Source organism: Triturus cristatus, chromosome 2_1, assembly GCF_964204655.1.
Source record: "Triturus cristatus chromosome 2_1, aTriCri1.1, whole genome shotgun sequence".
Classification (NCBI taxonomy): Eukaryota; Metazoa; Chordata; class Amphibia; order Caudata; family Salamandridae; genus Triturus; species Triturus cristatus.
The window spans coordinates 1,072,605,772-1,072,624,437 of NC_140581.1; the positions used below are offsets into that span (position 1 = coordinate 1,072,605,772).

At 42.2% G+C, this 18,666-nt stretch overlaps 1 protein-coding gene across 2 annotated transcripts in view; it reads right to left on the reverse strand.

Moving 5' to 3' along the window:
- The window catches only part of MANBA (mannosidase beta), a 243,937-nt gene that overhangs the window by 7,870 nt on the left and 217,401 nt on the right, over window positions 1–18,666 (reverse strand). For both annotated transcript variants that reach the window (XM_085636128.1, XM_085636120.1), the window contains one exon: window positions 13,974–14,231. In XM_085636128.1, coding sequence (XP_085492254.1) covers window positions 13,974–14,231 — 258 coding nt within the window. The remainder of the gene's footprint in view (window positions 1–13,973; window positions 14,232–18,666) is intronic.

Here is an 18,666-nt window from a genome sequence, read left to right on the forward strand (position 1 = left end):
GCTGGGGGACTCGTGTGTCCAGCCCATGTACTTACTATGGCTTACCTGGTCACTTACATTATCCAGTAATCGACAAGGATATTGCAGAGGCACATCTGCTCATGCAGATATGCCCTCACAGGAGATATAGTGCACCTTGCCTTAGGGCTAAGGCCTGCTAGTGGGTGTCTTACCATGCAGTGCCTATGGGCATGGAACACAGGAATGTGTGCTGTGTCCACTCTTCAGTTTTGTCTGCACTAAGACACGCAGGCTGCAGTGGCAGTGTGCATGTGCTTGATGAGGGGTTCCTCAGGGTGACATAATTTGTGCTGCAGCCCTTAGGGATCCTCTTTAGCCACAAGGCCCTTGGTACAAGGGGTACCTTTTACTAGGGACTTATATGGGAGCTAAAGCGGTTGTACAGCTTTTAGGGAAAGAACACTGGTACTGGGAACCTGGTTAGCTGGGACCCACTACACTTCAGTCAAGCTTGCATAAAAAAACAGGCAAAAAGTGGGGTTATTGCATCAAAAATCTAGTTTCCTACACCCATTAAGGTATTGATTAGTCTACCCTAGCTTTAGGCTTAAAGGGGGTCATGTTGGGCTTGGGCCTTTCTGCAGGGTCATCCTCAAACTTTATACCTTCACTCTCCTGTTTACTGAACCTGTACCTGCACACTTTACCACAGCTTACAGTGCTAAAGTGCTTATGCCCTCTCCTTTATACATGGTGAAATTGGCATACACCCAATTGGCACATTTAGTTTACTTGCAAGTCTCTAGCAAAGTGGCACTTCATGTACCCATGACCTGAAAATTAAATGCTACTAGTGGGCCTGTAGCACTCACTGTGCCATCCACTTAAGTAGCCCTTTAAACATGTCTCAGGCCTGCCATTACAGCCTGTGCAGTTTAAACTACCATTTCAACCTGGCAAAATAAACCTTTGCTGTGCCTAAACCTTCCCTTTTAGGATAGGCTAGGACGCGCCGCCAAACCTACCAAATCTTGCCAGACAAAGGACTTCCAGGACCAGGGGCCTCGCGGCAGGAGCCGCGTTTCTTTTGCGCGCCAGCTGGCGCTTAAAGGCCACCACTGCCTCCCGCTCCGCGGGATGCACAGCCAAACCTACCAAATCTTGCCAGACAAAGGACTTTCAGAACCAGGGGGCCTTGTGGCAGGAGCTGTGTTTCTTTTGCGCGCCAGCCAGCACTTAAAGGCCGCTACTGCCTCCCGCTCTGCGGGATGTGCGCGGGCGTGCCCGGGCAAAGCCCGGGCCAAGGGCAGGCCCATCCGTGCCCGTCAGCAACCAGAGGAGGCCGGGCTGGGCCCTCCCCCTGAGACCTGCATCAAAGAAGGTTGGACGGATCCTCTACTTATATATTACTCTAAGATAATTGAGTCACCAGTATCTACCCCTTGTTTGATATACATTTGCCATGGTGAGATAATACCAAGATGAACAAGCGCAAGGGGAAGGGTGTGTGGGCGGGAGCATTGTTGGGACTCTTGACCAATTTTTGGTTAGGGCTACCTCCGTATTGGAACATGAAATAGTGAGGACAGAACGCCGCCTATCCTTGGAGCCTTTTGCAAATAAAAGATCTTCATTGGGGGGTTTGTCTTCCTTCTCTACTTTGGATTGCGGACCTCTACTTTGGTTCTACATCTGATACTATTTCACTCAATTGATCAATTTTAGGTCCGCAATCCAGAGATAGTCCCCGAATCACTCACCGAATTGACACCTTGCGAGTCTATTCCCGAAGTAGAGTCATTTTGCACCAACCAAAGAGCTACAACCAGAGCATCAGGAATGTCAAAGACATCGAGCTTGGGGCCAATTCCTGACCCTGTGGTGAAGAGGAAGAGGAGGGGGGGGGGGGCACAGAGACCCAAACCTGCAAAATCTGCAAGGCAATCTAGAAGAGGGGGGGATGATTCAGCTGACTACGGTGCAAGAGTCCAAGGCTGGAAACAACAGTCTCTACTATCTTAAACCCCAAAGTCAAACTTTCGTGTATCAGAGGCATTATTAATTAAGATTAGGTCTTCTCCAACGTCTAATGAAAATGTCCTGACCACTGAAGTTACTTCCCGGAAAACTAGTAAACGGGTACTCCCCGCTAAACCACCCATTCCATCTATAAGGACAAAGCCTGTACCCCAAACCATGGCACTACCCAAGAATATTAACCAAGCGAAAACTATGGACGAAATCAACAATTCAGCTGATACTTTCGGCGAATTTGCACAAACTTCCACGAGTCCAATGGCTGCCAAAATATTAAACGAAGCCGCTAATGTAAACAATCCACCAATGGCCACTATTGATTGTGAAACCACCTGACAAAGTTCAATACATTTGGGGCAGGGAAGCTTAGGCGTTAATAGGAGGATTGAAAGACCGGCCCGAAGTTCAACAAAGTCTGATACCTAGTCTATAACTTTGCACCTGCCACCAGCGGCTGCACCATTGGTGGTGGTATTGGGAAATGTGCCATTATTGCGGGAGGGTCAGGCTGAATCCACAGTTCAACTAATGACTAAAGTCACGCATTGGGGGGACCAAAAGTTGAGGGGGGCTGGGGTGTGGGACAGGAACATACAAACCCAATTGATTATGGCTAGGAGAGTAACTTGGATAGGGCCTACAAGGAAAGAAAAGGGAGGAGATTGTGTAGTTTTAAATTTTAATAATGGTTTTATTGTAAATTTTCTTCTGGATATGATGTGCACCGATTTAAACAGGAATTCCAATAACATCACCGTGCTACCATTGGGTTTTTATTACAGACCTCCCCATCTAATAACACCACAGATCCATCAACAATGCTTGATGCGGGAGAGACAGACCTGGGTCGCCTCAGGAGGCCTACCAAGGGAATTCAACCTAAACTGTGAAAATAGATTTGCTCCTCTCTCTGATTTAGAAGCTTGCGATTGACTATAGCCTTCACAATTGCATTATACTGTGAGTAGCATAAGCCAGTCTCCAACAGTTTCGCTTAATGGGGTTAGTGCACAGGATATAATACAAACACAACCAGAGAGTAGTGGGAACCAGCCTTCTCCGGCTTCTGCCGTTGAGGACATCCTACTACAACCTATTAGACTGGAGGGGTCCCAAAATATGGTATCCAACGTAGATTCTAGGATTATTTTGGGAAATGACCTTAGACAATGTGATGAAAATCGGTTAAATTTACAGCAAAATCAAGATTGCTCAGAGTCATTTCCTTCTCAGCCGTCACTAGGGGTTGCTAGAGCAAAAGTAATGAAATCGAGCAAAACTCTAATCATGCAGGAAAATGTAAATCAAGAGGGCATTGATTCCCCTAATGGTGACCCCGTAAGCCAAAGATCATTAGGCATTGCATCGTGGAATAAAGCTGGTCTACAATCCAACATCGTATCCTCAGATTGGTCTTCCTTTATAGAGGGGCATGATATCTGGGTCTTTCAAGAAACATGGACACAGAATTCTATTTTCCGTCGGGGATTCCTGAACTTTGCAAAACCCTCTATTTCTAACCAAAAGGGGAGACCCTCAGGGGGACTAACTATCTGGGTAAGACAACATCCAGGTTATAGGATTGAAGAGATATCAACGGATAGCCCAGATATTTTAGCCATTATACTAAGATCACAACAAGATTTAGATATAATAGTGATTAATGTTTCTGCAAGAGGGCTGGCGGGTGGAAAATCTTCAAATACTGTCTCCATATTAGATACCCTTATTAAGAACCTTGGGGGGAATAATTATATAGTCATTGCAGGTGATTTCAATTGTACTTTTGAACCCTTAGGCTACGTAGATGGTGGTCTTAGCAGTGAAGAGGACTCCCTTTGGGGTATCCCATTGTTAACCTTACCTCCGATAAAAAAAATGGACAGAGGCAGCACTCCAGTTAAAAAGCCTGTGTCTGGAGTGTGGTAGAAGGGCTGTAAATGGAAGGAGTCTATCTGATAGTGAAGGCCAGCACACCTTCAATAATGGGTTCAGAAGTAGTCGAATTGACTATTTTCTTATTAGTGTGGAGCTATGGCCCCGACTTATAGATATGGCAATACAACCGAGAACTGAGAGTGACCATAACCCCTTACTGTTAACTTTACAGTTAATGGGTTTGGGTAACCAAGCAGAGCAGACTGGGATAGTAACATCTGATGTAATTATGACAAATGACATGAGAAGGGTAAAATGGATAATGTTATTGGGAAATGACCATAACTTAGAGCTGATGAAGATTGCAGTGGAAAATACACTATTAGCTATTTCAGTTTTAGATTCCAAGGTAGATGGCAATATCGCAATCATAAAAGCTCATGAAGAGCTCTTTTCTAAACTTAAAAGCTTTTTTATCAAGACTAAAAAAACAGCAACCGAGTCTCTAAAAAAATCAGCCAAGTGGTATAATAAGGACTGTAGAGTTGCGTATAGGCATTTGTCTCAGGCTATAAGGGGGAAGGCAATAGAGGAGGTTAGAATTGCACGGACTGCGTATAAAAAAGCCCAACACATAGCTAAAAAGGAGTTTGATGAATTAAGATGGAAGGAATTAATACAAGCAAGCTCCGGGACAGATATGCAGAAATTCTGGCAGATTGTAAAATGGGGAAGTGGTGAAATTATGCAAACCCCGGTCAACAACGTAGCAACAGAACAATGGGTTTCTTATTTCCAGGCACAATTTATCTCCCCGCCAGACATCTCGAATACAAACTTCTATTTAGTCCCAGAGACGACACTGACTTTTGAGATCAGGAAAGTTGAAATAGCCCTGGATGCAATCCAAACTGGAAGGGTACCTGGCCCGGATTGTATTCCGGCTGATTTATTTAGACACGATAAAGCCAACTGGGTTAAATACATCCATATTTTAGCAAATGCCATAGCCAGAGGGGCACCTATCCCGGATTCTTGGCGTGGAGCTGAGATCATACCGATCTATAAAAAAGGGGATCGCACCTGCCCAAAAAATTACAGGCCAATAAGTTTAATAGACACGATGCAAAAGATTATGGCCCGGCTCGTGTTGAGCCGAATAAATATGTGGATAGGTGAATGTGAGATTCTGTCAACACTACAGGCTGGCTTTCACCCCCATGTTAGTACCATAGACCAAGTCTTTAGATTCATGTTGATTTACTGGAGTACAGTAATCTTGGTAGGGGGAACCATATACGCAGCCTTTATACATGTAAAATCTGCATTTGATCTAGTCCCCCAAAACAAACTATGGGAATCCCTAAAGGAAGCAGGGATGCCTCCAGAACTTCTCCTTGTGATTGTTAAATTGCATGAGTCTAACTATGCTCAGGTCCGCTGGGGAACCCCGGGAAAGGTTACCAAACGATTTCCAGTAGGTAAAGGGGTACGACAAGGGTGTGTTCTGGCACCCACCCTTTTCTCGCTTTTTATTAATAGGTTTGTTACCTATTTCTTATCATATCCAACAGATGCTCCCTCATTAGCTGGCTCTAAGGTACCACTACTAATGTTCGCGAATGATACCCTAATTCTACCCAAGACACAAATGGGTCTACAGCGGGCGTTTGATAGATTTACGGTATTCTGCAAAGACCACGATCTAGTGGTTAATGTAGATAAAACGAAATTCATGGCCCTAGATAGATATAAATCAGTAAAAGGGAGAGTAGTAATGGATAAGGCCGTACTGAAACAAACATATACATTTACATATCTGGGAGTTACCCTGGGAAAAAGGTTAAACTGGAAACCACAGATTGACCTATTGGCTCTAAGGCATGCCCAACTTGCAGGTGTCCTTTTAAAAGAATTTCGGCTTTCACAAACTAAGCTGGTAGGCCCTGCAGTAACAATTTATAATGCAAAGATCAGAGCCTCAATACTGTATGGTGCCGAATTATGGGACTTCGAAAATGTAACATCGCTAGCTATATCCCAAAATAAGTTCATGCGATCACACAGGCCTTCCACAATCAATACCTCTTAAACCCCTCATTTTAGATTTGGGATGCACCACACTGGAGGAGCTAGCTTACTACAGGCCTATAGCGTATTGGAGAAGGCTCTGGACCACGCTGGAGCTGTTACCATATGCGAATGCATTGAAACATGTTAAAGAAATTGACTTGGCAGGTTCAATTAAATGGCTACAAAAGATAAAGAGCACATTGGTCGATATGGGGCTTAGCCATCCAACGGGTAGTATGTTCCCATCCAAAAAAGATTATAAGGAAGTTTAGTGGAATATGGTGAACATTAAATCGCTGTCACTGATACAAAACACCTCTCTTACTGGCATTTTCCTGGAACACAAAATTGAACCAAGATTTGAAGCATATTGGAATTTTATCACAAGACCTTGAGACAGGAAATTGTTCCATCAATTTAGAGTAGGCTCATTACCCATAAAATCTTTTACACTAAAATGGCAAAATTAAATAGATACTAAATGCCCTTTATGCCATTTGATGGATGAGTCAATAATGCATATTCTATTTGTATGCCCTGCATATAAATGCCCGAGAAATAAATGGCTAAAGTTGATTTGCTCTAATCTTGGCACAGGATCAAACATAACTGCTTTCCGCATCTTGAAAACAAGCCTGCGGGAAGACATAGTTATTGGAATGGCTAAGTTCTTGAGCTGGATGTGGGAAATTCGCAGAAATAACATTAATAAACTAGTGGAACTTAAATAGGGATTTCATGGCATCCTAGGTTTATTTCCCTTAGCTGTTGAGTTTTAGAAAAACACCATATCTAAGTTGCTACATACATGGGTATTACTGGTGTTATACTATGAAATGTCTAATGCTTCTCTAAACATTTCTTTTTAATCATTTAGAATATTTTAATATTTTATCTTTACTTTTTTACACTATTTGTATTATCAAATTATGTGCCAGTGGTGATTGAGGATCAATGTACTGTATTTTTTATTGTGTCTTTGGTGATTGAAATTATCGAAATAAAGACTACTTTGACTTTGATAGGCTAGGATAGTATTTATAAAGCACACTTATACTAGCTGGTGTTAAGGCGCTTATCGAACAGGGAGAAGTGACAGCACCAACTAGGAGGCATATAACCAGGTCTTTAAGAGCTTCTTAAAGACCAGAAGCGAGTCCATCTGAGAGATGGGAAGGGGCAAAGAGTTCCAGAGTTTAAAACATATAGTTCACCCCTAAGGTAGGCCAAAGGGCAGAGTGCATTGTAATTAAAAGATCGGATATGTAATTTTAATATTTACATGTCCTTGTGGTGAAAAACTCCCAAATTCATTTTACATTACTGTGAGGACTACCACTCCCATAGGATAACATTGGGTTGCCTTATTAAATTTAATAAGTGATAACTTTCAATTGGGAGCAGATAGAAACTTTGAGTTTTGTGTCTAAAAATATAATTTTAAACCCTCTTTAAAGGTAAAGTCAGGTTTTAAGTCACGATTCTGAAAATGGCACTTTTACAAAGTTTATAACATATCACAAGGACAACCCTTACTATGCCCACCGGGACCAGGGTCTATGAACATTATATGAACAACAAAGTACACCGCAGGAATCTTTAATGAAATTGGGGAAACACCTGCATTTTTGTAGAGAATCCAACAATAAATGCAATATTCATAAAAATAAGTGTTTTTACCAACTTTGGTAATGTTGTGTAAAAAGATATATAATAGTAATGATCAGCACTGTTGTGCATCAAACTTTAAATAGAAAAGGCGCACAACCGGGTTTCAGAGAATATTTTTTTTATATAGAAGTCTACAAATATATATATATATATATATATATTTAAGTATTACAAGTCTTTATACTTACATTAACCATGAAGATGGTTTAAAAGCCCTGCAACATTTTTTGAATGGGAGACAGCTACGTTTTGCAAGACATAATCAAATGATCCCAGAGTTCACTAGATTTTGTCTTGTAAACAACATTTTTCTGTTTGAGGATACATACTTCAGACAAATCTCAGAGGTGGCAATGGGCACCTGTTTCACCCCCAGTTATGCGAATTTGTTCATTGGCTGGTGGGAGGAACAGGTGCCTAGAACCTATTAGAAGGATAATCTGAAAGGCCGGGTCATTAAGTGGTATTGTTATATCGACGACCTATTCATAGTATGGCAGGGCAATGTGGAATCAGCAAAGGGTTATATTAAAGTATTGAATGATAACAATCTGAACTTACACCTTTCGGGTACAGTAAGCCCAGTGGCAGTGGACTATCTGGATCTGAAGGTGTTTGTGTCCGAACGGCAAGTTTATACCGCTCTGTACCGCAAGACTACAGCAGGGAACTCCACTCTATATGCAACTAGCAATCATCCACCCAAGTTGGTACATAGTATTCCCTACGGAGAGCTTTTAAGATTAAAAAGAAATAGCTCTCGCACATGTGACTTTGAAATAGCCGCTAAAGACTGTTTGGCAAGATTTGAGAAGAGAGGGTATGACTCTACTCTTTTAGAAAAGACATTAAGATAGGTAAAGTAAAGTAGCGACAAGAAAGTTAGCCAATACACATGAGGGTAAGTTCAGGATGCTCACTACTTATTCAGCAGAAGCAAACCATCTTAAACGTATGCTGAGAAAAAATTGGCACATCTTAAAAACGGACAATGTGATAAATCAAGACATTCCAACCTACCCGCTAGTGACCTTTAAGAAAGCTCGGTCACAGAGACAGGTTAGTAAGAAGTCACCTTGAAAAAGAATCCCACAGTTCGGGAACCCTTAGGGAAATGAGGGGTTTCTATCCATGTGGGAAATGCAAGGCCTGTTCAAGTAGTAAAAGGGTACTGTCTTATAATATTCCTGATGTGAAAATAAAAAGACAAATTACTAAATTTCTGACCTGTAGTACACCGTATGCAGTGTACTGCCTGACATGTCCTTGTGGCCTGTGCTATATAGGCAGTACAATACACCCCCTTAAATTCAGAATACTAGAACATGAGAGTGCAATAACAAAGAAGGATGAATCATATCCGGCAGCGAGGCATAATACCGAGAAGCATTCCAGTAATAGGAATATGCTACAGTATTATGGTTTAGACTATGTACCTGAAAGTATCCGAGGTGGGGATAGATTAAAGAAACTGCGAAGATTAGAATCACACTATATAGTGGATTTACAAACGAAGTATCCGAAAAGTCTAAATAGCGGAGTAGAATTAGCATCACATTTAGGTACCTGATTATATCTGCAAGGTAAAAATATGTAAGTGAATAGTTATGAAGTTTTGTACCAACTTGACCCCTATATGTGTTGACTGAAACCGTTTGAAAAACTGAAAAATTGAGAAGCAAAATGTTGAAATTACATGATTATGAAATGAAATGTATAGAGGTATTTGAACTGTGTAATTTATAAGAGAATTGCTGCGAAGATGAGGTTGCGTATAATTTTGAATATTTATCCAGGTCCAATTACTGGAATAATCGTTTTAAAATGCCTATTAATGTTGAATTGTGCATTGATGAGAATGAATAGGGACTCGAGCCGATCCACGGCAGGATAATATTTCAGAGGATAGAATTTTGTCCAATGTAGGCGTTAAATTTTAAATACGAACATATTCGTAAATGTGCTTCTCAGTTCTAATGAGAATCAGTATTCAGCTCATATTGAAATAAGCCGATACACGGCATAATTGTGATATGGAACAGAATTGTAATGACAAAAGCCGAGAAATTTTGAGCAATTTTGATTAATGACATTGCATCAATTTAGCACACAGTTATTAATTGGCTCGAATATGGTTTTAATTGAATGTGTAAATAAGAGCCTCCTTTGAATGATTACGTATTTTAGCAAGAATAATCAGCTTGCTGCTGGTATAAATTGCACATTACAAAATGGCGCCGATATAGACTATTATGCGTTAAGTCCCTTTTCTGTTACGATGCACCTTTGTAATAGTTTAAAGATGGCGTCTTGCTGGTGTGCCGGAAACACCGAAGAAGGCAGTTCGCCGAAACGTGTTTGTTTGGTCTGAATAAAAGATCCTGAGGAACGTCACCTGTGAGTGCTTACTTTCCTTATAATATGGGAATGGGAGCTGTTATATATATATATATATATATATACATATATATATATATATATATGACAGCACTAAACATAAGTGCAGGCGACACAGTGCTCCAATATGTAAGTGAATATAGGAAATATATACAAAGGGCAGAGGACTGATTGCAGCACACAGAAAAATTAGGGGAAATATAGGTATTTCTCCTAGTTGTGCCTCCCTTACGCCTCCCATGTGAAGGTATAGGAATCTGGTGCATTCCCTGTTTTTCAAACCCTTGTAATCTGGGAATGCATCAGGTTCCATGGATGCTGCATGGGAACACCCACAGCAACACACAGAGTAACGCCATGAAAAGCTACGCAGGTGGCTTTACATGGCCTTGTAAATATCGGAGGGCACACTGTGCTGCCGGTGCATCCAAAAAGTGAAACATCGGCAGCGGAAATGGCTTGTAAATAAACCCCACAGTTTCAAGCTTTAGACACTACCAAAGACCACTCCAACCATGGCCGGATCTAACAAAAAGAAACCTAAAGAAGCCTGGGAACATAAAAACGGGTCAGAAGAGAACAAAATCAGAAACCCCAATACCAGAATCTCCTATTAAAGGGAAAACAGACTGCAAAGTTAATATAGATCGGATCTTACAATGTCCATCTTCACTACAAATCTAGCCCAAAGCACTAAAACCAACACAGATCTACTGCATTCAAAGATTGTGAGACTACGTTTTTCTCAATCAGACAAACAGAGGCTGAGGTGAGAACAAACAAAGCAAAAGACGAACGGATTGGGCTTAAGAAACAAATGGACCTCGTGTCTAAGAAAATTGATATCCATGACAGAAAAGTGACATAGCTTAAGGACAGAGACATAAGAGATAATCCAAGTTTTTTGGGCGAACAGTTAGAGGCAGAAAATGATGCATAGAAACGACTCGGTATGTAAAAAGCATTTGTACCTACTTACACATTATTACATAACATACAGATATGCACACAACAAACCTTACACATACAACATGTATAAAACACACACTTGATATATATTATGGTGACACACAATTAGTTCCACATCATCATTTAAACGTAATTGTTATGTCGTGAAAACCTTGGCCAGTCCCTTCAATAACAATCATTCTTGGTCAGTCGTTTGTTGAACATATGCTGTATATGTACCTCACTTTCACTAAATGTCTACACTTACAAGTATATGTAGAACTGTGTGGATACGCTGATTAGCAATTCGACCTAAACAATATACTGAATACTCACCAAGGCCACCAAGACCACCATGGGTATTCATGTCTGTAAGGAAATGCCTCTTTTTGCATCTTCACCCCAGCATTTTTGGACAGATGCTGCTGGTTTATCAACTCTAAGACTGCACTTAGGCCTGCTAACCAGACCTCAGTGAGAGTGTTCTAACACATTACAAAATGTACGTTGAATTGGTGATCCCTAACTGGCACAGACCGACTTACTTATAAGTCCCTAGTATATGGTACCCAGGGCATGCAATACACAATGTCCTCCCACGGCCGCAGCACCGATTTTGCCCCCCTGTGTATGACAAACTACAAAATGGCTCCCAGCCTGTCACTGCACATTGGAAGGGCAATAGCAACACTGCTTGCTCGACTTTGCCATTCAAACCAATGGCCAAGCCCCCAATTCCTTTAACAATATATGTAAGCTTCCCCTAAGGAAGGCCCATTAAGCCCTAAGGCACGGAGGAGCTGTGTATCAAGTAGGACATGTATTTTTATATATGTCTTAATAGCAACACTCCTAAATTGTTGTTTTGCTGTGGAAGAGTCAGTAGCCCCATTGGCTAACGCAAGGTTACCGGCTGATCACTCAGCCCGGCTAACTTCTGAATGGGACTACCTAGCTGAGTACTGTAAGGTATCAAATTAACCTTGGCATTAAACCCAACTTGATGCCCAAATTGAATTTAATGTCACTATTAAAGAAATGCAAGGATGTCACTCGGGGTGTTAGGCCAGAAGCGAGCTTCAAAGGCGAAGCCACCTTTGGTGGGCAAATGACGATCACACCCCTGAGGGGCTGTCCTTTGTTCAGGCAGATGGGCTGGCAACGGGGACAGAAAAGGGGGAGACCAGTGCCCAAACCAGTTTTTCTGTGGGCGTGTAATCCACAGGTAGCCACATGGCGTACCATGCTCCTAACATCCGAGGAAGGGTCCTGACATCTTGAGAGTGGGCAGAATAGATCACTCTGGGATTGCCAGATGCCACACATAGCCAGAAAGCTGTCACCTTAGATGCATGCAGGGGAGGGATTGATTAACAGGAGTATGCCTGATTGCTATATTGTTTTATATGCCTGCATATTTACACTCGTCTTAGCACCATGGTGGAACTATACCTGCTATTTACTATTTTTGTGCCTGTAATCACTTTCATATGCTTCTGTCTACTGATTTTTGCAGCACATGTATTCTATACAAGAATAACGTTGACTCGATAAATATACTGCAAAACGTCCCATTGTGTATTCTTTGTATAGTTCTCTGAGTACAAGAGAGCACAAGCGACTGAGCAAATGGGTTCTAGATCGGTTACCACGATCCCTGATGGGTCAGGGTTGTCATGTTCAGTAGTTGCAGGTTTGGGTGGCTTATGGTGGCACTGTGAGCTAGCTGGTCTCCAGGCTCACATTTACTACGGAGGTGCATGGAATCAGTCTAAGCACCTCACCCAAGTTTGTTGTTCACAAATGCACAGATCCCACGGATTAGTCGGAAATGCACGACAGTTTGATCTACTGAAATATAATGAACGATGAAGTAGTAGTGTGTAGTATTGTGTACTGTTTTGTAAAGTAATTTTTCTCTTGAAAAGATAAGCACTGGGCTGGATATTAGCTAACTGGATTGATTGTTTAGATCTGAGAACAAGCACTCCCACACTACCTCAGTAAAAAGCTAGTGAATGCTCGCCATCACTACCAATGCGGCTCACGAGCGCAACGGTTGCACTCGGCCCAGATTCCAAAGCTATAGTTGGTTGTCTGTACCTGTGAGACTTCTCTCCTGTGACTGAGAAGGAAGAAGTCCTGTGGATCAAGGATGTAGGAGCTCGAGCAGACATCTCCAGAGGACCAATTGGAACTGGCAATGTTTCTGTAGTCTGTAACAGGAGCTATGGGGAGGCCTCCAAATGAACACCTTCAACTGGACATTTTTCAACAAAGTCTTATATAACAAGAACATCCCCTGCTGCAATTGAGCAGAACAGTTTTTTTATTTTATAGGAAACGAGCTTTAAAAAAATAAATGGTTTCTCTGAAACACGTTTTCTTTTCTTTCAGTGCCAGAAACGAATGCACTGGTGCCCTTTTGTGACTGATTTATCAACCAAACCGATTGCATTTTTGTATGGTTTTCATCCTTTTGTAACAATCACATTTTCCCAACAAGCATCACAAATTGTTTTGCTACAGCTTTTGATTTCTACATTATATTTCTTTCATTTTGATAGCTTTTGCTTGAATAAATATTGTTTTTCAGCTAAATCATTGGAGCTCTACAACAGATTTTCTTTTTTTTTTTTATAAGTCTTGCTTATACAACTCTTCTCTTTTTAGCTAATTAGGTTTGGTGTGTACCTTTTGATGTTCTCTATGCTCTTAGCTGTATAGTGCTTTCACTCAGTTGGCACACGTGTAAAAGAAGCATTTGATTGAGGGAAGAATTGTTGCCTGAGCCGGTTTTACTACGAGTGAACCAGGCATTCTTCACATAAACAGTGTAGCTACCAAGGAACAGATTGTTTAAACTTTGGATAAACCGAGTCACAGACCACCTCAAGATTGCAAACTCTCCAGCTAAAACATCCGACTTACTGTACAGCACGACTAGCAGCTTCTGAGCAATATTAACGCTCAACATGAAAAATTCAGTCATTTTAACAGATGTTTACCTGCATTTGTGGCTTCTCTAACCCCACTGAGTCCTTCAGTGAAGACAGAAAGTGATGATTGACAGGCCCAAACTGCTGACCCTCAGCCTCGAGGTAAAACGTGACGACGCAGCTCTGTCTGGTGCAGTTGTGGCATCTTTCTAAGAGGTCTGAAACGAGTTCCTTGTAAATTGGAGAGGCACTCCCAGCTTTTAAAGTGATCGGTCCTGTGCTGCGACCACAGACATTTTCTAGGGAGTTCCAGCGGTGCACTCTGACCTGTAAAACAGAAGTTAAAAACAGGCTTAAAAGAACAAAAGTAACAGAACCAATTTCAGTGGCAAGATGCGAGAAATGGTGGATCCATTTCGTGCTCCTTTCTTATTCTGCCTCAATAAAAAATAAATAAATAAAAAAAAATAAAAAAAAAATAAAAAAATCAGCCTTCCTTCACTGGTTTGCCGGCCACTGTGTGGTTATTGCGGCAGTACGTGACTTGCACCCGACAATAGGGTTTAAAATATCACCTCGGGAGCCTATCTTCAGCCCTGCTAGAGCCAGCACATTGTGAATCTGATGTTTTACTTTCCGTATGGGAATGGACAAAACTTAGCAGTCTTCAATGAAGCCAGCTAACTTACTTTTTTAAAGAATTGCCTTAGGAACCTGAAAACAGGAAGTGGCACCAGAACAGGACAGGAAATACCATCATTGCATCAAACGTGCAAATAAAAAAGTGAACTTTTCTTGATGTGTCAAAACAAAGATAAGGTCATCTTAATTTTCACGTGTTCTTTCGCATATGAGGTGAATCGGTGTTTCGAAACTTAAGAACAGTTTACAAAATGGAAGGCGTCCAATGGCCCAGTTGGGTTTGTCCTCAGACGCAGCCTGAGCTCATTCACCTTACGACACTTGTTTGTACCCCTCCTTGAAAGCGTTGTTTGGAGAGTAGAACCACATTGATATTGCAGATGAGCTGATCATCTATATTTTCTTTCAGACAGTCCTTAATTACATTCCATTTCTTTACCGACGCTTTGCAGAGCAATTTGCTTATTTATCCATGCACCAAGCCTATCAGGACATGAGGCATTGCTGTGTTGCACAATTTCTGTGTTCATGCCCAAAGATCAAAATTAAACAAAAGCAGCATCACAGACAGTGAGACTGAAGTGCATGCCTGTCCAGTCATATTAACTGTGTTTGCATGGCTCAAGGTCATTTAGGCAATCCCAGGCACTACTGCAAGGCCAGTGAATAGGAAAGTACCTTCTCTTTCGGCTCTATCAGTGGGTGTACAGCATGTAGCACTCACAATAAGTATAACATCCAACACCATTATTTTTTGCAAAAAGATTCAAGAATTCTGTTTTATGAAGGAAACATGCCCTATAACGTTAATAAGTGCTATGGTTCATAACCTGTGATCCGAGGACCCCTGGGGCCCACAAGGCCTAGTAAGGGGGTCTGTGGGTGTTTTACAAAATAAATAATATTAAAATGAATAAAGTATATACTGATACAGAAGCAAAATTGAAAACGTTCTATGTTGGATTGTGAATTACACAAAATATTTCAATATTAAAGAATTTGGTTGGTTTATAATTGCCTAAACCGGGGTCCCCAGCTTCCAATAATGACTCAGTGGGGTTCCCCAGATTCCAGTAATGATTCAGAAGTCAAAAGGTTGAGAACCGCTGTTCTATAATATTAACAGCTGTTCTGAAAAAGTATCACTGTTTTGCTGTAAATTTTCCGTGTCTAATATCTATGCGGGGTAACAGAGGATATATTTTCAGGTCTAATCTCTCCCTGTAGCCAAGCACAAATGTCTGCTTGATGACCGTTTTTATTGGCACTTTTCGATAGTTGTGTGCAGTTCCTTCGAATAATCTCCAGCACAGCTACATAGGAGCCGTGTGCAAAATTCGAGCTGACTGGCGCCTTTTAGTCGACCGCAGTCTCTAAGTTTGGCTCCGCAGGCTGCTGGGGGAAGCAGCAGTGTCAGGGGGCAGCTGGACTCTATGGACAGTATACAGACTGGGTTGTTCAGAAAGTCGATCAACACGGGAAAGCTTTGCAGCGGGAGCGAAGGGATGATGAACCCTAGCCTCTTACAGGCACATGCATCAAGCACAAAAACGGTCGCAAACGGGCAGATTCTCAGAATCTGCCCCTTTGCGACCGGTATTTTTGCATTTGGGATGCATCATCCCAAATGCAAAAATCGCTATTTAAGGAATCTCAAAATAACGATTCCTTAAATAGCGATTGCATTTAAGGAATCCCTAATTGAGATTCCTTAAATGCAATGCATTACAGTTTTTAAAATAGCGATTTCGCTATTAGCGTGAGCAAATTACCATGAAGCTGGAATTCATGGTAATTTGCTAAAACTTAGAAAAATGCACTTATTTGCATTTTTCTAAGTTTCATGTTGCGCACACACATGCCCTTAGAGCATGTGTGTATGCAACATATGTGCAGAGTTAACATACATGGGTGCAATAGGGTGTCATTTTGACACCCTTGCACCATCGAAATTGCGGGAGCAATTTGCGAGTACCTACTGGTACTCGCAAATTGCTCCCGCAATCTCCAATTCATTCCTATGGGCCTGGAGGCCCATAGGAATGAATGGGAAGACATTCCTTAATTGCGACTCGCAATTTGCTAGTCGCAATTAAGGAATTTGTGGGAATCGCTATTTCTTTAGCGATTCCTACATGCATAGGGTTTTGCTATTCCTTAATTGCGATTCCTTAATAATCGCAATTAAGGAATCGCAAAACCCTATGATGATGCGTGTGCCTGATAGTGCTTAATTTAAGCCGGTGGTTGCTGGTGGGGACCACGGGTGTTCATTTTGGGGGACGAATGGGCCTACTGGCACTTTTATTGACATTCCCCGAGAGCAAGAGAGGGGAAAACACACAAACAGGAAAGAAAGAAGAAGGGGAAAAATAAGACAAAAAAAACATCACCAAGGGCAAAAGAAGGCGCCGGCAAGGATGAGATAAAGGTTCAGGTAGTGTCTGGCAGAGAATTAAAGACGCCTGCAGTGGATTCAGGACTATGCAGCCTTGGTATTCGGCACAGGGACATTAAATAGCATCTGCCACTGTTTTTGGAGAAGTGCTTTGGGCAATGGCACTCATTATGTTACAAATTAAGCACTGCTCACAAAGCCATCAAGTTCGCTTGAAGAAAAAGATGTACAGTGATGCAGGGCGCAGGCAAATGGGCCTAACTTGTTCACCAATGTGGCTTGAAGAAGAGATGCATGGTGATGCAGGGTGTAGGCACACAGGCCACACCAGCTCATGAATGCTGTATAGATAGAAGTCTCATAGCAATGCAGAGTGCAGGCAGGCAAGCCTCTCACCATTGTCAGTGCTGCATGGGAGGCAGGCCAACAGCAGTGCATGACGCAGACACACTGCCTCCCGTAATCTTCAGAGGTACAAGCTTCAGGAGTTAAGCAGCACCACAGCGGGTAGCAAGCTGGCTTCAGTAGTTACAATAAAGGGTACATGTCGGGATGGACAGCTGTTGTAGGCCAAGGGCGGCTCCTCCACTATGGAGGAGAAGCGTTGCCCCCCTACTGCTGAAAGACAGCAGACTGAAGAAAAATAAAATGACAATAAAACTATTTTATTATCATTTTATTTGTCAGTCACGGAGTCTAGGGTGGGGGCAGCGTCACACAGCAGGGGGAGAAGGAGTGGTAGGCATTTAAAGTGCACATGTAGATTTGGCCAGCCATCTTAGGACAGCCAAACAACATGCGCAATTTGATATCTCCAGGCTGTACCATGGATATATCAGCAGTCCCTGCTGGAGTGTGAAACCGGCCCGCTCCACCCAAACCTAGCACTTCTCTCATGCTGGAAGTAATAGAATGAGAGCAGCCCTGGGATTGCGAGGGGAGTCTGGGAACCTGTGCTCCTGGGGACTACAGTGTAGGGAGCAGAGCAGCGAGGGAGCAGAAAATCAGGCCCAGTGCGGTGAAAGGTAAGTGTACCTTTCTTTATTTTTGTATAATTTCCCCCCCCACATCGGATTGGCAGCAGCCGCTGCTGCAATGCAGTCCAATCACTGGACTCTTTTAGAAGCGGTGCATTTCTTCCTCAATCCTCTGCATATCGTTCTTATCCCTGAAAGGGAGAAAGCCTAGAATTCTGCCTCTGGTCCTCGCCATCCTCAGCATGGGTATGTAGTGCTCCTTGAGTAAGAGGTGAACACTGGATAAGTGGTTGGAGGCATTTTACATCCAGTCCATATCCAGCTGAAATCCATCCGTCCAGTCAAATTTAAAGTTACCCCAAAAACCTGGGGAGGGGGAGGCAATCTCCTTGGGGCGCATTTTCTTTTCATTTTGCTATATCTCCATCGCAACCAGTTTCAAGTGAAAATGTCACTTTCCCTTTGTGTATCATGATCTGAGAATCGCATTTCGGCAACACAAAACATCAGGATGCTGTGGATGAGAGGCAGCCCATCTCTTTAGTAGAAGTTGTGCTTTCTTGACCTTGACTTTTGGCCATTCATTTATGCAGGTGTTTCTCAGGGCTGGCACAGGCAGCCCTGCAGGAACTTCCTTGGTCCAGGCCCAGAAAGCATCATCTTCTTCCCACATGATGATTTAAACAAGATAATTTCACTTTGCCTCACAGCTGAAGAAGCTAAAACACAATTCAGGGAGAAAGCA